Raw genomic sequence first — 22,861 nt, forward strand, 5'->3', positions numbered from 1 at the left:
GGTCTATGATGCTACCAGAACTCTCAGTTTACTGTATTACATGCTTTGTTATCAATTATTCTAAATATTTAAAATAGATATCACAATCTATTGTCATGTTTCCTCTGTTCTTACAGAAATTCATGACCTCAACAATATCTTAGCTGAAAGATACTATTAAATGGCGTAGTTTGATGGTCTTCCAAAAATGATGCTTTCTCTTGTATTATTTTAAAACTTGAAAGGTTCTTGAATATAGAGATTGTTACCACTATGCAGTTTTATGCTATAATTACATTTATTTATTAATGTACTAGTTTAACTGAGCTGTTAACATCATAACAACACCTTACAGAGGCTCAAATGAGATCTGAGAGGTGTATGTTTTAACTAAAAATACTAAAATTTGTTCTTGTTAGTTACAGTAGATCATCTGATTTTGAACAAATCTCTCATATGGGAGCTTTCTTTTATTTTTGGTGACCAGTGCACATTATTTGTATTTGTTCATTTAGATTGCAGTAGTGCTCACAAACCCCAATCAGAATTGGGACACCTTAGTGTTACATATTGAACAAACACATAAGGAGACATGGTCCCTGCCATAAAAGATCTCAGGTCAATATTTTTAAACTTAAGTGCTTAAAGTTATGCACCTAAATCCACATTTAAGCATTTAAATAAGAGTGGCCTGATTTTCAGAGGTGCTGAGTATACACCGCTCCCATTAACTCTAAATCTTTAAAATCAGGCCACTTATTTAGGTGCCTGAATAATGAGCTTACATGCCTAACTTCCAGAGACTCAAATGTGTACATTTGGGATGGGATTTGCAAATCCTTCTGTGCTGGCCTCACTCTCATTGAGATGAATAGTAAAACTCCCATGCCATTTCTAAGTGCTTTTGAAAATTCCACCTTTACGCTTTAGAATGTAAAAAGGCAAAAACTAGACAAAAGGTAAGGCAAAGATGTACAGCATACAAGTGAAGCGATCAGTGTGCTAACGACAGAAACAGACAGACAGAGAAATGCTATCAAGTTGAGTGTAGGAACTTGCTTCTCCCAGTTAGCTAATAATGATCATTGTTATTAATAAATACAACATCAGCACTGGGTTGCTTGTCAGATGCTATCATTCATGCAAGGTTTACTGTCTTGTAGTTTCCACAGCCTTTTTTTCTGGCTGTCTGAAAGTTTAATGGAAATAATACATGAAAGCTTTAGATCCAAAACTGAGACATCCTATGGAATCTATCTCCTGTTAATGTACAGGGATCTTTCTTCTTTCAGGTACATTATATTTACCTGCAACAAGTAGGTGCACGCACACATTACTTTCATTAGCATCAGTGAAAGATTCACATATACATAGAGAAGGTTATTCACCAAAAGTTAATTCTACATTAAGACAAGCTGTGACTAACTCTGAGTGGAGTATTGTACTTAATTCCATTTCAATATTTATTACAAATAAACACTGATACAAGAAATAGAAAATGTACTGTAAAAGAAAGACACTTGCATTTGTTTTGATAACTTTTAAACTTTAGTCTATTAAAATCAGTTTTGTTTTGATTTTGTTTAAAAGTGAGTTTGTTTAGCCCTATTTTTTAAACCTTGACTTTGTATTTTATATTATTGTGAAGATGTACAGTAAGACCACCACATAGTGAGAGAGTGGTGTGAAGTTGTGCACAAGACTAAGCAGGGTGAGCACAAAAGTAAGAGCATCCTCATTGCTCTAACACTGATTCCTTTTCTAGTTCAGGGCAAGTCTGACTTTTAACCTCAGTTTCTCCCTTTGTAAAATGAAGATAATAAATAGCATTTATCTGAGACAGACTGTCTCACATGGTGTTGTGACAATTAAATTAATGTTTGTCATCCACTTTAAAGATAAGAAGTACTATACAAGAGCAAAGTATGCTTACTCTGTAATATTTATAAAGTAGTCAAATTGGCCAATACTTGTGTAACAAAGTGAGAGTATTTTAAAATATTTCAGTTTCCCCCATACTTTACATTGCTACCCAGTTGGGAGAAAATGATTAAGTTTGATCTCAGGGCGGACTAAGAGACACAGGTTAACTCCCTGTCTGGGTGCAATGAATATAGTCATTAAGAAACTGGCCAAAACCATCTCAGATCAATAAGGGGTCTAAAGAGACAATGCAAGCTCCAATGACTCCTGGAGTGACACTCTCAAGAGGGAAGCTGAGCAGAGACCCCCATCTTGAAAAGAAGGGACTGGGATGTGTGAGGTGGGGGGGAGAGGGATAAGTGTGGGCACTGGAAGAAACTTGAGTTCTCTCGCAATGGGGACTGATTAAAGAGGAAGTCTGAGAGACAGAGCCTGAAAATGGAGTTCACTACAGATTGGCTGGTGAGTTGTGGCTTGACCAAAATGGACTATGCTTTAACCTTCATTTCTCTATGCTAACCTAAGGACTTCCTATGCTGTGTTCCACTTCACTAATAAATCCTGTTTTGAAAATGTTGTTGGATGTCACTAGAATACTGGCTGGGGTGCACTAGTCCCCGAAGAGTGTACAAATCTCTCTCAGGAGTCTCTCTCAGTTGGACTCACTGGGCAGAGCTACTGGAGGTGGTGAGGCTGTATGGCCTATCCTGAAAGAAGAGTAAGACTCCCTGGGGAGTCAGGCACACTAAAGGGGTTCCTCCAAAAGACTGTGCAAAAGCTGGGGCATAGCACAGATCCTGCCAATCTGTGATAACTTGCCACTAAATTAGAAAATTATAGGAGTCTTCACAATTTTTTAAAATTGTTCTGATAACACCATACAGGACTCCTGTATGAACGCTAGCTAATTCTCTATGTAGCTCAGACAGATTGGTTCAAACTGCATTTTGCAGTTTGAACTGAGTTCCTCAAACTAAATAAATATAATGTAAGCACTGTACATCCACTTTACTGTTCTTTGTTCTCTGTTGAGATCATAAGGTACCATTCATTGTTGCTTGCCAACTCTCTTGCAAGCTAACTTCCACTTAATGTCAAATATCATTTAAAATGCTTATAGTAAAATAGGGCAGACTTCTGAACAAAAATTAAATCAAGACGCAGGTAATGAAGACAAGGAAATCGCTAATCTCTGAGGGAGAAAAATGTTAATTTGATGCAGTGGCTTTAAACAGGGAAGTAATCTTCACCTTTTAATCCACTTTGCTAGAAAGAAAATTCTCTAAATATGCTGGTATGTGACTCATGAGCCAACTAAATCACATATTAAAGCATTTTCTGCTTACAGTGGAATGGCAGATCATAAGCTAAAAGTCATTAAGAGCTTAATGTACATGTGGACTCTTAACTAACCGTCACCATTTAGAAAAGTGAGGGTCATCCTGAGTTAATTAGCAACCTGGCCCATTTTGAAAAAATAAACACACAAATATTATTTTATTTGTAATTTAGCTTGTTTTGAGTTCTAGTTTTCTTGTGCTCTTTCCTTTTGCAAGAATAAGCCCCACTCTTTGCACTGATCGAGCCATTGTTCACCAGCAGAGTGCAGATCCAGAAGCAGGGGCACCCAGCAGGAAGCAGCAGGTTCACCTTGAGCAGCAAAGAGAGACTGAAGTCAACAGGTTACTTCTAGTTCCAAAACTGTATTTAAGACAGCCCTAAAAAATCTTGGAGAAAGGGGAAGTAATATCTGCCCCACCCCAAATATCTGGGGGACTGGGAAGAAACAGCCCCTCTACTCAAATAGTTATTAAGCTAGGGAGGTACAGAGGTCCTGGTCCTGGAGAGTGAAGTCCCCCAGCTCTAATATGCTTCTAATACACATCCACAGCCAAGTTTAGCCACCCAGTAGGCTTGTTGCTAATGGTCTCGCAGCATTTTGATTTGACAGTAAGAGGAAAACTGCCCATATTATCTATTTCTTCACAGACAAAAGAAAGGACCAAGTGGGGAAGAGAGCACTGTTAACGGTTATGCAAGTTCACTTCAGGAAGCAGATGAAAGGGCTGTCAAGAGGAGATTAGAGGTGAATTTAACCATTGACAACTGCATTATCTCCCCTTTATTCTATTTTATGTAGGTTTTTAAACCATGTTCATCACCACAGTGTCTAACCACTTTTCAGTAGTGCATTAAGCAACATGACTACACATCTGTCATTTGTTGTTTGTTCTCTTATCCTCTCCTGGGGGAAGCATGTACAGTGGAGTGTCTTGTTCAGGTAGGATTTTAGATAATTTTGGTTTTGTTATAAATATACATGATGCTACTTATTTATGTTAGAGAAGGCAAGGTCAAAGAAATGTGCCTTGCACTTGAAGTGGAGAGTGGTGAGGTTTGTGATGGTTTTTAGATCTTGGGGGAGTTCATTCCACAGTCTCGGGGCAGAGGAACCTCCAAATAAAGCTCTGGCTCCCACACAGACAACTCTTACTGGAGAAGGCTTTGTTGTGCCAGAGGAGCATATTTGTTGACCACAGTCTTCATCCTAGCATTTTAGGTGGTCTTTTAAACATCCTGGGCCCAGATCATAGAGCACCTTGAAGATAAGAATCCCTCACCAAATCTTGTCACTTCTCCTATAACAGCTCTGAAACCCACTGGATCCACTACCAAAATTTTAATTCATGCTTTGGTTGTTTCTAACCTCACCACTGCAATCTCTTCTTTGGCTTCCATCTTCTCAGCTTTCCCCTACAATCTCTTCAGCATGCTACATCTCAAACTCTCTTCCAACCACATCACCCCCTCCACTGGTTCCTTCTGCATTTCTGCTATCTCATTTCTCAGACCCAGATCCCGCCTCATCTTTCATTACATTTATCTATTTTAGGGCCCAATCCAACTCCCGTTGAACTCTGAATAGGCACAGAGGCCAGATCTGATAAGCCAATTTTATATAGCTGTTTTTTACTTTAACATCTTGTCGATATTAACAGAGAACCACATTTTACTATTCAGTTTGCATTTAGTTTACTGACTATGAAAATTCAGGTAACAATGCAAGTTGTAATTCGTCTATTTTTCTTTATGAGTAGATGTAATTATAGAATTACATCATTCAATTTTAACATTCTCATGAATTGTATTAAGTCCCTGTGATGGGGTATCTGCCCCACACTGGCAGAAAAGGGGTTAAAAGCTACCTGAGGGAGGCTGCGCAGGAGACAGCCAATCACAGAAGGGCTTATAGGAGCAGCCAATCAGGGCTGGGCTGGCCCATATAAGACAGGCTGTAGACCAGAGCAGAGTGAGTTGCTCCCTGGAGCTTGAGAAGGGAGGAGAATGACTGGCTGCCTTGCAGGTGGAGGGCAGCAAGCACCCTGGGCAGAGCAGTGCTGCAGCCAGAGACCCAGGGAGCTAAAGGCAGCTCCTGACAGGCTGCAGGGATCTGCAGACTGAGGCTGTGACGCAAGGGCAAAGAGGGAGCTGGAGCCACTGAAGGAAGTGACTAGACTGTGGACTGCAGTTTGCCACTGAGTGGAGTGGCTGGACAGTGACTGTGGGTCCCCCTGGAAGGGTGGGACCATGGAGTGTGGCACAGCCAGAGTGCAGTGTCACTGAAGAGGATACTGTGGTCCTGGGAGTGATCCAGGAACAGAGGTGACAGTGGGCAAGACACCACCAGATGCAGTGCTAATTCCCTGGACAGCCAGCAGGAGGTGCTGCAGTAGTGAGTCATGCAATGTCACAGTCTCTAAAAGGAACAGGCCTTAGCATGTTTTGAAATTTTGGCTGAAATCTAAAAAGGAAGAAAACACAGGGGGGAATATGAACATAAATCTGAATCTTCTCCATTATCTATTAGAAGTTACACCTTACGATCAAATCCTTCAGTGTTACTCTGGCCAAACTCCCATTGATTTCAGTTGAACATTCCTGTAGTGGGTCTTGCCTGAATAAGAACTGCAGGATTTGGCTTATTGAGAGCAACTTCTTTGCGATTGTTTGCAGCTTAAATGCAGAGATAGCTAGCACACAATAAGAAAGGACAAGCAGCATTGCAGCAACTCCTTAGCATGGTGAGTCAGTCTCGTTGTACTAAAAAGTTTCTCCTGGCTTTTACTTCCCTTGGACATATGCTATTCGAGAGGCTGCAGTTTCGTCTTGATCATTAGCCTCAAAATCATACCCTGTTTCTGGAGCAGGGCTACATTTTTTTTTAATGTAGTGCATAGGATATTAAGTGTAGGAGCTCTGTTAGATAGTCAGAGTTATGAGCTGCATTTGCCCCATGATGCACTTCTGAGGACATTAGCTTTTAACTTTTTTTTTTTTAAATGGGGCTTTTTTCTCATTAATTATCACATGGACCTGCAGTCCTAGCAATGCTTGGCTGTACTTTTGTCTTGCAGAAGTACACACTTATCTTTTGTAGATGAACTCAGAAGTCCAGACAGAAATATGGAATGCTAAGGACTATGGGTGAAATTTTCAGGAGTGCCTCACTTATGTGTTCAAAATGTTACCCCACTTCCTTGTGTGAAGCCAAGAAGTGCTTAACACAAAGTTGTGGGTATGAGGGTAAAGGTACCCTTTGCAGCCCCCCCAACCGAAATCTGCTCTGCAATTTGACAGCTGTTACAACTTTCACCAGCTACCAATGGCCCCAAAAGGCTATTACAGCACCAAGGCCCCCCCTACCCCCACCCCAGGGTGGAGATTCCCTGGCCATGCCCTCTTTCTCCTTGTCATTCTCTCTGTCCTGGCCAGCTGTTGGGAGTGGCATAGGCATAACTACAGTGACTTTACCCCACCTGAGGATCTCCATAACCAGCACAGATTCCCTGGGGTCACCATGGTCACCAATTCACTGGGCCATGTTGTGCCAATGGAATGGCCCAAGATTAGGACCTAAAAACTTTAATTTATCTACAGAACAGGTACAGTGTGTACACCAGAAACATGCACTCCATGCCACCCTATTAAAGTGCTCCTCAACTGGATGTGAGGAGACTGAATGGACATTGAGACTGAGCAAACTTCTTTCTCTCTCTGCTGAGAATGCCAAGAAAAATACCATAGTGATGGTGATTTTTGCATTGAAGATGCTTGTCTACTGGGACTTGACTACAAAGACAGCTCATTTAACAAAGCATTGAAAAGACAGCAGATGGTAAAGAACTTTCAGTCTCTACCAATCTCTTCTAGGCTTTTAGACCATGTTCATATTGGCTAGCTTTGAACCACTGATCTAGAGAGAGAGGTTCCTGTTCCCATCATTAAACCTGTGTCAAGTATTGTGAAGTTTGCCAAGAATTATCTTGGTTTTCCCCAATTTTGAAGTATGACAGGTTGTGCAAACACCAGCCTGGAAAAAAAGGGATTAAGTAGCTGCTCTGGCCCCAGGTGCTCACCCTACCTGCAAAGCGCACACAGCTGGACGAGGAGCTCAAAAGGGGAACAGGCTGGCTTAGTAGAGGAGCAGACAGTGAAGGGAACTGACTACACTCTGAGCTCTTGGGAAGGAGCAGTGAGAGAGGTCCTGTTGCCTGAGGCTCTGGTTGCAGAGACTATACCAGAGCCATAAGGGAGAGACTTGCAACACTCAGAAGATCTGAGACTTTACCTTTGATGTCAGTTATTTACTGTTTATTACTTCACCTGTTGGGAAAGAGGGGACTGGTAAGAAAGTGATCCAGGGTGGCAGTAGGATAGCTCTTTTGGGCACAGGACTTAGAAAGGGTAGGCCCAGGTTCCCCTACCACCAGGAAGGCAGAAGGCATAAACCCTACCCCTAACGGGGGGAGAATCTGGGCAAGGGAAGATCCTTAAGGCCTATCACCTAGCCAACAGGGCTACCCCATTAGGACTCTTTATATAACTGCAAAAGGGGGGGACAGAGAGGTATGACCTAGGCAGAGGGTTGGAGTGGCTGTCACCAGGGGCGGTGCCAGAGAAGAAGTAGTCTTGCTACACCTGTGCCCAACCAGAAGAGGACACCTGTGGTGAGCAGCTTCCTTCACTTTTACAAAACTATATGATGGTTACTCATGCATTTCACCCTGTTAGGGATTTAAAAAAAAAAATTAAATGGGAAGCCATAACATTGTGAAAATAGCAGTATTTTTGTAATGGTAATTTTATCCTGCTTCTGTACACAACCATCAGCATAAGTCATATAATAAATAAAATATAGGTGTCATTATATTTCTTCTGCACGTGCTGCTAGAACACCATATTAACTGTTGTCTGTGTTGGCCTAGTGGGAGCTTGGAAAAAGAACAAGATAACTATACATGGAAATATTTATTTACATAATAATGAATTGATAAAACCAGGTGGGTGAGGTAATCTCTTACTAGACCAACTTCTATTGGTGAGAGAGGACAAGCTTTCAAGCCACACAGAGCTCTTTTAAGAGTTCAGAAGCATCTCTCACCAACAGAAGTTGGTCCAATAAGAGATTATCCCACCCACCTTGTCTCTCTAATATCCTGGGACTGACACAGCTACAACTACACTGTATACAATGAACTGATAAACATTTAACTAATCAGTTACATTCTACAGAGCTGTATTTCTGGCTGTAAAAATATTCATTTCACAGAATAAACAAGTATTTTTCTGGCAAAAAAAAATCTTTGTCATTGGTATCTACTGTAGATATACTGTGCTTTGGGTATTTACAAAAACATATGAATAAACTAATTGATTAACTAGCAATAAAACTGAAGTGCCTGTTTCCGGTATTGAACTCACTCTGATTTATTTAAACAGAAGACACTATCAGTCAGACAGAAATTTTCTCTACAGGGCTGCTTGAGTAACAGCAACACATTTGCAGATGAGCTGTTTGGTGCTAATAAGACGCTTTCAAAAATATGATAAAGAAACAGAGTAACAATTGAAATCTGTTCTCTTTCAGAGCAGTGAAATAAAGGCAGGTTATGATATAATTTATTTGATCAATTCCAATACTGCAAGTACCAAGTAAATAACATTTTAAAAAAACACTAACAAAATAGCCCTTTAATGATAGAAATCCTGTTGTGGCTATAGCCTTCACTTTTGATTAAAATGCTATCTCAGTGATTGGTAAGAAGACTCATGCACATAGCTACATTAACGGAGTGAAATGCTGGCCCCATTGAAATCTTCACGGCCATTGACTTGCATGAGACCAGGATTTCACCCACTGTAATTTGTGTAAATATGTCATCTTTTTGGCACATGCTATTTCTGTAATTAAAAATACAGGGCCAACTTCTCAGCTGGTATGCGCTGACATAGCTCAATTGGAGGGTTTTTGTGTGTATTAATTTACACCTGCTGCGAATCTGGCCCACATATTTTGTCTTAAGACAATTTATGGTCAGTCCATTAATACATGCAGAATATGGTACAATGCATTCACATACAACATTGTCTGAAACAGCTGGTTACACAGTTACCTTTTTTACTTCATACTTAATGGCTAGTTTGACACGACTCAGTGAAGCTCTGTGCCTCTGTGTTTCAACTGGCTCAGCATCCAAATCCCCGTTTAGAATGGCTTCTACCTCTTCAGAGTCTCGGCAGAGATCAAGGACACCAACCACGAAGTCCTTGCATTGCATAGACAGCTTGCGATAGTCATTCTGAAAAGGAAGAGTTAAAAAATAATAGCCCTTGACTCACAGGATGGGTATGCTTAGTAGTTGACAGTAAGGAAACATGGACAAATTAATGAAAGTTTAATAGTGTCATACTTATATTGCACTTTACATACTGTGAATCTTTAAGTATTTTACAAATTTATATAATACTATATTATATATTACAATCACTTCACTCTCTACTAAAAGGCAACAGACCACCTCTGAGGTGGCAACTGTTTAACAGTGCACTACAATACTACACAAAGGTTTAGGACCAGTGAAGAAGAATCCTGAATCAAAATGAAAGTGCTAAGGAACTGTCAATGGTAAAATGGAATTGCCTAAATTGGAGACCAGAACCCTGGACTTATTAACCTTACTTCTGCAAAAAATGCCAATGTATCTTTAAGTGCCAGATACATTCTACAGAGATTGCCATTTGGGCTGCAAGATCTAATTTCTGTTCCTCCATCATTGCTAAAGGTGCTAATAATCCTTGTTCTTACTTTTCTTTTTTTTCTCTATTCCTCTCCCCCACCCATCCTTTCCCCAGCATTTGTTAGAATTCCAAATTGCCATAATTTGTAACAGTATCTTCTCCAGCACTCCCTAGATACCTTTCCCTTCCTTTCTTCTCCCTTCTCTCCTATGTACCTCCTGCATATGTCTGATACAAACCAGTCCCTTCACAAAACTATCTACCTTGTTAATACCCTGTCCTTTCCTCTCATTTGTTCATTTTCCTCCACTGTTTATCCCTCCACTACCATTACTGTCAATAATTGCTCTGTCTTTATTACCTTCCGCAAGTTTCTAAAATGTGTCACTATCTGCCCACCTTCTTAAAAGAACCTTCCCTTGATTCAGAGACTTTTTTTAAAGCTCCCTGTACTGGGAATTAACACTGTGTTATCTGAACTAGTTTTAAATGTAGTTTAACACAATTTAAACATGGTTTGCCTGGGCACTGTTGTTTAGAACAGTGCTCTAACCTTTTTACCTCAGCTGCCCATTGCCTCTATCCTCACGGCATAGATGGGGCCTCATAGTCCTAACTTCTCTTTTTCTCAAAAGCACTTGAAAAAGTAGCGTTTTCTCATCTCTCCAGTTTTGCACCACAATATCCTTGTCCATTTCCAGTCTGGGTTCAGTGCTGGTGATAGCATGGGAATCTCTCAATTGTATGTAGTTATATACTTCTCTCTTTCCGCTGTCTCTGGGACTCTCTTCATTCTCTGTGACCTCACTGCTTCCTTAGACACTGTGGGCTACTCTGTTCTCCTGGACTACACCCATTATTATGCAGGTGTGTCGAGATCCCACCTTTATACCTGTCAACTTATTATTTCTAGGGTGCTGCAGTGACAGCTTTTCTGTGCGTAAGCCCCTGTTCTATGCAGTGCACAGCACACTGCTGACTCTTCTACCCTTTTCTATTTACCTCCTCCCACTGAGTCATCTGTTAACTGTAGCTGCTACTTTCACACTGTTCATATGTGTCAACACCTTTAACAATTTCCATCTGTCCACACTCTTTGCTTGTCTTCAAAGGAAATTTGTGGCTGCATCTCAATATTGTTGATCCAACCTCTGTACATAATCTTAGTGTGATGTCTAACCTTGAATCTTATTTCTGCAAACTTCTATGTCTGCATATCTGACTATGTTCACCTCTGTGACATTAGCCATGCATGCATACATCTCAGTTCCACTTCTGTTGAAATCTTCATTCGTGCTTTCATCTCCTCACCTTGATTTCTCTAACACCTTCCTCAGTGGCCTCGCCAAGACCCAGCACTTGATTCGCTCATATACAGGTGCAGTTGGCCATCTTCCCACATGTACAAAGAAATATGATCCCATCAGTTGCATAAACAATCCTACTAGTCATCATTCATTTCAGGACCCAATTCAAGACTGTATTCCCTTTTCTTTTCAAACCCTCCATACATTTGCTCCAGCTAGTTTTTCCTATAGGCCACAAAAGTACTGATGTGAATTCTTTGTCTCCACATACTCTGACTATTCTCTATTCATCTAGCACTGGCATTCTCTCTTTCTTTTCACACACTCCATCTTCTCAACACTCTTCATGTGAGACCCTTCTCTCTGCAACTCCTGTCAGCTGGAAAATCCTTCCTATATCTGCAAACATATCTCTTCCTTTGCTTAAACTCCTCAATTTCTTACCCCTTCTGCTATTAGTTTTGTTAATTTTTTAACAGAATTAGCATTTTGTAATATGTTTTGGAAAATTGCTCTACACAGCAATGTTTAAAAAAAAAAAAACAACCCCATTGTGACGAGGGATAGCTCAGTGGTTTGAGCATTGGCCTGCTAACCCCAGGGTTGTGAGCTCAATCCTTGAGGGGGGCCATTTAGGGATCTGGGGCAAAAATTGGGGATTGGCCCTGCTTTGAGCAGGAGGTTGGACTAGATGACCTCCTAAGGTCCCTTCCAGCCCTGATATTCTATGTTATACAGTATTTATATGTACTATTTTCTAATTTCCAAAAGCATTGCTTATCAGTAATTAAGAAATCGAAAGGTTTCCCTTAAATAATTAATTTGCTACTTAAAGACAGTTACTACCATTTTCACTACTACTAAATAGGCATTTATATAAATGGTGGAAAGGAAAGCATATTAATCACCATGTACAGAATAATTTGGAGTTAAAAGAACAGGCATAAGAAAGGAAATTAACACTTAACATTTTGTTAATAATATAAGGAATAGCAACCTGCATGGAATTTGGAGGGAGGACCACAGGCTGCAAGAGAGAAGAGTTTGGAGGAGGCACCAAGAAGCCAGTCACTGTGGATATGGCTTCAATTAGGGTTGTCAGGTGTCCAGTTTTCGACGGGAATGCCTGGTTGAAAAGGAACCCTGGTGGCTCTGGTCAGCACCACTGACTGGGCTGTTAAAAGTCCGGTTGTCAGGGCTAAAGCAGGCTCCCGGAAGCAGGAGCATGTCCCCCCTCTGGCTCCTAGTCATAGGGGCAGCCAGGGGGCTCCATGCGCTGCCCCCACCCTGCCCCTTGGTCCCACCCCAGAGCACCCTCCACCACCGCAAACCCCTCATCCCCAGCCCCACCCCAGAGCCTGCACCCTTAGCTGAAGCCCTCACTCCCATCCCCCTCAGCCAGCATGGAGCCCCCTCCCGCACCCTGAACCCCTCATTTCTGCCCCACCCTGGAACCCACACCCCCAGCCTAGAGCCCGTACCTTCTCCCACACCCCAATCCCCTGCCTCAGCCCGGAGCCCCTTCCCATACTTCAAACCCCTCAGCTCCATCCCCCAGCCTGGAGTCCCCTTCTGCACTCCAAACCCCTCATCCCTGGTCCTACCCCAGAGCCCTCACCCCAGTTGGAGCCCTCACCCCCTCCTGCACCCCAGCCCCCGAGCCAGCCCAGTGAAAATGAACGAGTGACTGAGGGTGAGGAGAGCAAGCGACAGAGGGAGCGGGGATGGAGTGAGCAGGAGCGTGGCCTCAGAGAAGGGGAAGGGCCTCAGAGAAGGGGAGGGGCTTTGGAAGAGGGACGGGGCAAAGGTGTCAGTTTTGTGCAAATAGAAATTGGCAACCTTAGCTTCAAAGCTAGCTTCAGCTGCAGCATCTCTATACATAGCTCTCTTAATAAAAAGGCGTTTTAGTTTTAGAAACATGGAATCCTCTCATGCTATTACCTAGCATGCCATACAGGAAACATAAGGCCACAAATTATGGCTCAGATCCTGCAACTGATAGTGTGTGGGAGGATGCACCTATATAAAACCTCATTGCCAGCAGTAATAGCATTATATTGATGGGAGAGGAATAACAGCCATCCTAAATTCTACTTTCTGGCACTTACAATTTTTTCAGAAAAATCAGTCCCTGCTCTGACATTAATTAGGCCTATTCTCTGCTCAGTGCTGATTTTTTTAAAGTTTAGTAAAATGTAGTTTGGCTTTTTTTTTTGAGTTAATCCAAATGACCTTTTTTATGCAGCAAGATCCAAATTTTGTCCTTGCATGAATACAATTTAATTTTGCTGTGAGAGAACTGACCAGGCTTTTTCGTACATTTTAAAATGCCTTCACTGATAGGTACATAGAGCTGAGGGGCGGCTGTGGGATTCATAAAATGAAGGAATTGCCTGAGAAGTAAAGGATTTCAAATCTGAAAATAATAATAGTGTACCACACACGCAGCTCACACAACTTCCGTTACCAACTAAGCATTCACTTGCTTTTCTTTTTTCTTAAAAGAACATGGACATTTAATGGAAAAAGCTATTAGTGAAAAGCTATTTTTGAAAAAGAAAAGAAAAAAGCTCGGAAATTAAAATTCAGTTTCATGCCACTGAAACCATCACTTAAGCTACATTATACATATACATATTTAGGCATCAATTTAACAATTTATGGAGTAATACAAAATACTGTGGGACTGATCTTCATTTACATTAAGGCTACATCACAGTGGTTATAAATTTATATTCACTCTAAGGTCCCTTTACATTGCCAGAGTGGTGCAAGGTGGCCTTAATGTAAGTGAGAATTAGGCCCTACCTATACAAAAGAGGGATGGGGTGTGATTGCTGTGTGAGCTAAGGTTTCCTGACTTTTGCACATTTAGTTTTTCAACAATTACATTGACTACTACTTCCTGTCATTGTACTTCTAAACATTCTTTTTGAGCAGATACATTGCTCAGAAAAGCTTTTTAAACATCAAATTTGGTGCAAATCCACTGCCGGAGCAAAATTCATATTCTATGAGTATCACAGAATATCAGGGTTGGAAGGGACCTCAGGAGATCATCTAGTCCAACCCCCTGCTCAAAGCAGGACCATGACTTAGTCACAGCAAGATCTTTCTCAGCATCACTATTTTCCTTTTAATCCCCTCTAAAGCTTTTAAAATGCGATTGAAGACGTAATCATGGCTGTTGTATCTTCCTGACAGGAGAGAATCTAATCAGCTGGTTTAAAAGATTAAAATTTGGTATGATAGCAATAACTTTAATGAAATGAATGTTTTTCAATGCTTGCCAACAGACCTGATTTGTCTGGGACAATCTGAAATTTCTGACTTCTATCCTGAACCTTGTTGTCTAACCCTACCAGTGAGAACTTGGAGCTGGGGAGGGGAGGAATTGCTGCAGTTCTTGTTCTGGCCTCTAGGAGTGCATGCTGCTGCTGGGCTGCAAGATGCTCGTGCTCTTGCTTTGTTTCTCCCTCTGCTGACATCCAGAGATGGCCAACTGCAGTTTCATCTGAGACCAACCTTGCTTAACCAGGATTAGGGAGAGAGGAAGAACTACGCAGAGGTAGAAGACAAGAGAACCCCACAGAAGGAAAGAAAAAGGGGGAACCGCAGGGAGTGGGCAGAGAGGGAAAGGACGAGGGAAGAGGAAAGGGGAAATCCCAAATAGGGGGAACTTGAAAAGGAAGAAAGAAGAAGGGAGAGAGAGAGAAGATAGACCCTCACACACGTGCTGAGAAGAGAAAGGCAAAATCCTACCACAGGAGCAAGAAGAAGTGGAAACCCACACTGGCAGCAATAAAGAGGATACACCAAAAGCAGCAGAGGAAGAGTGGAAAGGAAAATATTCGAAGGAGGAGTTGGAAGTAGGGAAGAGATAAAGAAGTCAAATATCCCTAGGAGCCTTCAGTTTTCTTTTCTATTTTCAGTATTTATATTTGGCCACCTCCGGGTCCTGTGACTTCCAAAAAAATCAGCTGTCATTGGTTCCTTTGAATTCTTATTCCATAAATTTAAGAAGAAATCAGTTTCATTAGCAGTGAAACAAACCCTACCTTTTATCCCCCATTAAAAATCTAATGTTCAAGACCGAGTGCACTAAACTGCCTGCAAACAAACTCCACTGTGTTCGTGCAAACCTTGATTTGCATGTGTACATCAGTATTTCCTTGTGCAAATCAGCAGTTATGCAGCTACACTGGGCTTTTCACATACACAACAGTGCACATTCAATTAAGCATGTCTGCTTTTGGAAATTTAGCCCAAAACATTTTTAAATCGCCCCTCATTAAATGTGTATCCAATGCTACCACGCTGTAGGGAACCACACCCAAAGCTGTTTACTGAGCTGCTGCTGCTACATGTAACCAGAAAGTGAAATGAAGAGAGTGCAAACAGGAAATGAGACAAGCTGCAATTTACCATAGGCTTTGAGAACAGTTCATGAATTTCTGTTGAAATGAATCCTGCTGTTGTCTAGGCATGAGAAGGGGTTGTGTCTATATTTTAAAAACAAATCTTGGAAGAATTATGGTCAGTGTTGTGTTATCAGTTGCTTTTGACTGAAGCTGAAAACTGAAATCCCTAGATATCCCCCATGATGATCCCAGAGGAGGGAGCACAAGAGGACTACAGGCCACACTCAATCATAGTGGATGGAGTGCGATGGCAGTACATAGCAAGAAGTCAGTATGCCATTCACCTTTAACCTCAGCTTCATGCCAGAAGAGGCTGAGGAAGACCCCTGTAGAAAAGGCAGCTCTGTTTAACAGTGTCACAACTTGGGCTTGCACCAAACAAACATGGGTAAACAACCTAGAATGGATTCAAATGAGGTACAAAAAAGATCTGCTAACAGGCTGCTCTCTCAGTCCCAGCTCTAGCTCCAAGGCTGCCAGCATGGCATGTTGTGTAACCCTCAGGCTTTTGGCAGCCCTGCCTGCAGCCCTGACGGAATTTATTGCAACCCTCTCATGACTTTATTGCAAGTAATATGATTTGGGCCGCGGATGGAGCCAATCTGGTGACGGTGTGAAAAACTCCAGCCTTCATTTCTTCCCCATGTCCTCACCTCCTGAGGAAAAGCTGCTGCAGGAAGCAGGCAGAGAGAGAGAGATCCACCTTCCCACTGGAGCTGAGAGGAGGTGTGTTGTTTGGGGGCGGTGAGGGGGGAGATGGAGCAGCCAACACCAATCTCACAGGAGGGGATGAGGAAGAAGAAAGCAGAAAGAGCCCAGCAACTCAGGGTGGCTCTGCTCCCTCCTCCCCACTTCCATCCTGTGAAAAAAGGGACAGTCTGCTCCCTCCTCCTCCCTGCTTCCATTTCTATCACATTCCCTGTAACTCCAGGCCTTGGAAGACGAAGAGGGGAGCAAAGAATCTTAGGAGCTGCCCATCCCCACAGGTGTGGGAACTGATAGAAGAGGGTCCTGTCCCTCCCAGGCCTGGAGTTGGCGAAGAACCCCTAGAGCTACAAGATGAGCAGATGTACCCAGAGGGGCAAAGGGCAGATGTGGGACTGGAGTAGGACAGAATTGATTTGGAGGCTGGGAATTTCATAATTAATTGGTGGCTGGGAATGGGCAGATGTGGGGCAGGGTGGACGAAGAACTAATTAATGAGAATGTTGGTTAGGAGAGAATCTGGAAGCTCTGTACCAGCTCAGTGCGCCAGTGAGAACTCTTGCAGCAGGGTCACCGCCCAATAAATCTGGGAGAGCTGGCAATGCTATAACTGCCCCACATCTGGGGGTGGGCAGGGGGAGCTCAAAAATTACAGATCAAAACACAATATATTCTTTTTAAAAACATCTCTTTTTGGGGGGGTCTGACTCATGATCACTGGACTTTTGGGACCAGCAGGACTGCCACCCCCAGCCATGCAGTGCAAGTTATCGAAATGGGGGCAGGGAGGAGGCAAGGCCACAGTCGTATACCCTCAGTGTTCTCTGAGCAGCAGGCCAGGCAGGCAGGGGAATATGGGCTGGTATGAGATGGACATGTGGGGGACCGTGGTGGGGTGCGGGCTGGGGGTTCAGAGTAGGGGTAGGATTACCACCAGTCCAGGTTTTACTCGAACAGTCCGGTTTTTGCCTTCTCCATCCGGGTGCCATTTGGGGTTGCCAGGTGCCCAGTTTTCAACAGGAAAGTCCGGTCGAAAAAGGGGCTAGGCAACCCTAAACGGCACCTGAACCAAAAGTCCGGTTAGAGCAGGATGGAGGGAGGTGCTGCATCATTAATCCATGCAGCCTCTGCTCAGCTGGGGCCACCTCCTACCTGCAGCCAGGCTCCTTGAGATGATCCAGTGAGTGATGAGGGTGGGACCTTCGGGGGGAAGAGGCAGAGAAGGGGCTGGGCCTGTGGGGAAGTGGTGGAGCAGGGGCAGGACCTCAGGGGTCTGGTTACCAGCAATTTGAAAGGTGGCCCCGGTCCCACTGTGATTGAGCTTAGCAGTTCCAGAAGTGGTGTTGCAGGGGGTGATGGTCTCTGGCCCCAGTGGGGGTGGAGGAAGCTGGGGAAAGGTTGCGGGGAGGGGGGCACGGATGGGGAATGGGTTCTTGCCGCAAACTTCTAAGGGAGTAGGAAAGGGGCAACACTCTGACGTTTTGCCTGGGGCAGCAGACTGACTTGAGTGGCCTTTGACCTGAAACATAATCTCTCCAGTACTCCTCATGGGGTCATTTGAACACATATCACCCACTTCACACAGCAGTGGTATAATTTCCACCATCTGGCCTTTCAAATGCATCCAAACTCTGAACGTTTGGGGTTTCCCTGTCACCGGGTTTATATTGTATAGAATTCTGCTCTGCAGATGTTGGGGTTTGCTTCTGTATGCTTTTGCATGACTGCATCTTCATGACAATGTTTGTTTGTTACACACACCTATGTCTTATCTTAATTTAGTTCTTTGTGGCAGAAACTGTCGTTTACCTACATATTTGTATAGCATCTAACACAAGGGGGCCCGGGTCTAACAGGGGTCTGAGCATTAGTGTAATCATAATTAATGTAACACACAGTAAAACACATGCATGTAGGATTTACTGCTGTGTTGGTCCAGTAGAAGAGTGATTTTTAAGAAGAGCCAGAAAAATGCATTAACTTTGTGGTTCTGATCATTGAAATATTATTTAAAAAGACATGAGTCATCAGCATGTACACACATAACTCTGGAAGACAGGATCCTGGCTTATTTGGAAAATAGCCCATGGTAAAAAAAAAAATACTAAATTGGTGTCAACTATTGTTTTCCCATCACTAATGATTGGCATGTGAAGCAGGTAACTATGGTTCATAGTGTGGGACAACAGTTTCTGTTTTAGAGGGATAGTCCCTATTTGGCAAAAAAATCTCTCTCATTTTTCAGTTCTGTCTCTGCAAAATCCTTTCCCGGAGAAATATATTTCAGTGGAAATAAAGAGATAATTTGATCTACCTCAGTATAATTTGGACAGGTGCTGTGGGAAATTTAGAATAGACAGTATGTTATTTCTGTAACAGCAGCTCCTTTCTCCATGTAAGGAAGATGAGAAGTTCAGGATGATGGAGAAAGACTAAAAGAGGCTCTAGGATGTGTAGACTATAAGGAATCTTATGGCAGGAACCTATAGGATGTGTAGGCTAAAAGGAACCTATAAGGAACCCAGAGGTCTTGCAGCCCTTACTGAAGAGTTTTACCTGAATTAGTGCCACAGTGGTTGGAGTAAGGGCCGCAGAGCCCATATGAATTTTGTGCAGAATCAAGCCCCTAATCATAAAATATTTGCTTTGGCATTATACTCTGTCAGCGGTGCAGGCCATTCCTGGAGAGCAAACTCATATTCTCTTCAGGTTATCTCATAACCACATGCAGGTTTTTCTCAGCACTAAAGCTTTCCTTCTGACTAGTTCTGCCTTGCTTCTGTTATCTAACAATATTTGGGATTACTCCTGTCCAGAAGAATACATTTGTTCTTTGTCCAAATGAAACTTCATTCTGTTCATTCCAACCCATTTTTCCCCACTCACTCTAGATCCACTTGTTTTTCTTCTCAGTCCTCCATTGTGTTTGTAATAAATTACAGCTGGCTGTGATCTGCAAAGATTAATGAGTCTTTCCCCCTCCTTCACATCATGTATGAAGATGTTAATTAAACAAAGCGGTACTCAACATTGACCCTGCAGGACCCCATTAAAAATTTTTCTGCAACTAGATACATCATTTATATAACCACTCTCTGTTTACAATCTATCATTTCCTGATCCAGGCTTTTTTTAATGCGGTGTAGCCTCAACCATACAGCTGATTTTTGTGCGTGTACATTCTGAGGTGTTACAGGGAACTGCACATCATGAAGAGGCAGCATTGGGTAATATTTATCATTGTCTAATCATGAATTACCTAATGGAGATGCTGAGATTTTCAAAATAATTAGTGTACAATGAAACTAAAATAATACAAGTCAAAACGAGAATAAAAGAGACTGCATATGTAAACAGACAAATACATTTCTGGGCAGACAAATACACTCCTGAAAAAATGAATGAAAAAATTGACTGTCCAATGGTAAAACAACAATCACATGTCATCTTCATAATTTGTAGAAAACATCATTTAAAATGTGTGTGAATAAAAAATGGAAACAAAGTCATTATTGTGTAAAAGAAAAGTGTAATTTTGCTGCTTGATGCTCAGATTATATTACCCTTAGAGAGTACACTTCAGCAAAAACAGCTATTATTTGTTACAGTGAATAAAATTGTTTCCCATCCATTGTAGGATTAGTAATGCTCACACTGGCACTTCTTCTGTAGCTCTTGACACATATTAAGTGTAAAAGCAATTTTGTTTCAAGCAAAATTGCTTTTTAATGGTTTACTCAATGAGCATTCAAAATATCGAGAACCAAAAGGAACAATATAAATAAAACAACTGTAACTCAAAAGGTAAAATACAGGAAATAATGTCAAGCATCTGATGAAGTTACAAGTAAAGTCAACATTAAAAAAAAAAAGGCAAACAAAAAAGAACCCTTACCTTGAATTCTTTTTCAATGTTGGCCAACTTGGCAAGCTCATTACTGAGTTCTAGAGCTGTGAGAACTGGGTCTTCACTAGAAAGGGACAGGTAAGCAGGACTAGCCAGGCCTTTGTAGGCATTTATCCTCGACCTGGAGTGACTAAAAGAATCGTGCTTTTGCTTTTCAGTGCAGTCATTGCATTTGCAGAAATAGTCGTGAGGTCTTTCTATCCTCGCTCCTTTCATTAACAACATGTGCACAACCTCGTATTTTTGGCAATGGGCAGCTAAAATGATGGGGGTGATATCTGGAGAGAAGCGGGTGCCATCTTCGTCATAGGAATAAAAATCATCATCCTCGAGCTCCTGCTCGCAGGGGCTCAGAGTCAGTCGCTTATTTGCTGCAAAACCGGGATGATTCAAAATTGCTTCCACTATCCGGATGTACCCCTTGCTGATTGCGAGCAGCAGTGCATCTCCAATTCGCGCCAAGTTCTCCTTCTTCAACAGAAGTTCTGTCACTTCCAAATGCTCATTCCCTACAGCCAGCTGCAAGGCGTTTTGGCCCATATAATCAACACAGTTGACATTTAGAGTTTTTGACTCCTCCAGCATTTTGCGCACCACGGGAATGTTCCCATACTCTGCTGCATCCAGAAAACGCTCTTCTTCAGCAGTGAGGCTTGTGCCCCTGTTGTTGAACATGAATGCTGGGCCTCTAATAGCTTGCCTTCTTCCCTTTTCCCTCATCATAGTCATACGTCTCAGAGATGGGCTTCCTTCAATGGACCTAATAAGCAGAAAAGATAAAATAATTGTAGACTATTATAGCAGTTATTTCCTTCCCCAGCTATAAACACTGATGACTTTCTCCTTTGTCTTGTGTCATTTGCCCAGCTGTCTGCCTGTGTCTCCCTCTGTCCTGGCCCTTCACCCTTTACCCTTGCACAGAAAAGGCTTCTTGGTAGAGGAGGGGTCACAGACCCCTATATTGTCTCTTGCTCACAACTGAAAGGTGTTCACAGACTCATTTCCTGTAGGCCCATTTCTCCTCAAGGACCATAGTAAAATATTTTTATGTGCAACATCATTTCCTTTCAAAAATATCTTCTAAGCACATTCAATAGGTACACATAGGAAACATCAAGTCCTGTATCCTCCCCACAACAGTGGCACAGACCTGATAGATTAGATGAAGGCAAAATACAAACAAACCATATGGTACCTTGCACTACATGCAATGCTGTAAGTGTGGAAAACTTTCCTTCCTGACCCTAGCTGGTGATCTCTGCACATAGACTGGACAACACCAATTACACATTTTTTAGCATGCACCACTACCAGTGTTTGGCCAACTTTTAAAAACTGTACTCAGCCCTTACTAACTTCAATCTGAGTTCTGCCTGAGGAAAGACTAAGTAAAAAGAGAGTGAGGACTTTATTATTTGGCCCATTGTGGCTGGTCACAAGGTTATCTCCAATGATGCCATTTGACTGTATGACAGCTATTAATGAAGTAGATATCTATTAACAGAAAATAACTTCCCCCACTGTAAGCCATGTTTTTATTTTAGGTGTGGCTGGCAGCACCATCTGCTATTAAGGTATTAATGCTTCCCATTGTAAAACCTTGTTTTTCAGTTGTTTATAATTCTGCCAATCTTTAACCATTTGGGCTTAAATTTTCCATGCTGGGTGTCTGCCTCAAGCTGAATTATTTTGGAAAGTTTAAGAAAATGGTTCAGCTATTTCTAGACATAAGATTAGGGGGAAATACAGTGTTTTGCCCATGTTAATGAATTGGTGGTAAGAATTATTTTTAGAAGCTGCTGTAGGAGTCTCCATGCCTTGGAGCAGGCACTTGAAATTTGTAAAGGGGTGGCCTTAGTGTCAGGGATGTGCCTTTTGCATTTCCTGTGAAAAGTCACCCACATTTAGCTAAGTTATGACTAGCCTTGTCAGAATTCAATTTTTAATTTATAATTTCAACAGATCATATCAATGTTTATTTGAAGCATTTTTTATTTTTATCAATTTAAATTTTCACAGTCCGGGGAAATTATGTGTATGTGGGGGGGTCAAACCATAATTATTTAATGACAATTGACACTGAGATGCAAAAAGTTAAAGCTTTATAACTGTTAAAACACAAATTGTCAAAATACACAAAGTAAATATCCTTAAATCAAACGTTAAAAAATTCTTAAGCCACATTTTTCTTAATTTGCTTATCTGCAATTTTTGATTATTGCCTATGGAAGTGTTTTTTCCATCAGTTTGTGTGTGTACAGCGAAAGTGACATTTACTGATAAAAATGTAACTGTGCCAAACCTAGTTATAAGCTTTTAAAAAATAGCTCACACAAGCTCAGTAGAGACATGTTAGCAGCTAAATTCTTGCTAGTCCGTTTAATTCTCTTAAGATCCTATCTGTACTGAGCAGGCTCAGGCCCAGAGATGCAGGGGCTGAGTGGGACTTTCCCTGAAATTTCTGTTCTTGGCTGCTGCAAATCCAAATGGGGTTGGGCATAGGAACTGAGAGCACAGAGACTGTCTTTCCTGTGCTCAGT

The 22,861-nt window shown here is 41.9% G+C and overlaps 1 protein-coding gene across 1 annotated transcript in view; it reads right to left on the bottom strand.

The window, feature by feature from the left end:
- TRPC3 (transient receptor potential cation channel subfamily C member 3) overlaps positions 1–22,861 on the bottom strand; it is a 62,531-nt gene that overhangs the window by 28,736 nt on the left and 10,934 nt on the right. The window contains exons 2-3 of the mRNA XM_084627489.1: positions 20,310–21,081; positions 9,357–9,542 (exon numbers count right to left, since the gene is read on the bottom strand). Of these exons, the coding sequence (XP_084483615.1) occupies positions 9,357–9,542; positions 20,310–21,081 (958 nt within the window). The remainder of the gene's footprint in view (positions 1–9,356; positions 9,543–20,309; positions 21,082–22,861) is intronic.

This window comes from Lepidochelys olivacea (genome assembly GCF_965140295.1).
Source record: "Lepidochelys olivacea isolate rLepOli2 genome assembly, chromosome: 4".
NCBI lineage: Eukaryota > Metazoa > Chordata > Testudines > Cheloniidae > Lepidochelys > Lepidochelys olivacea.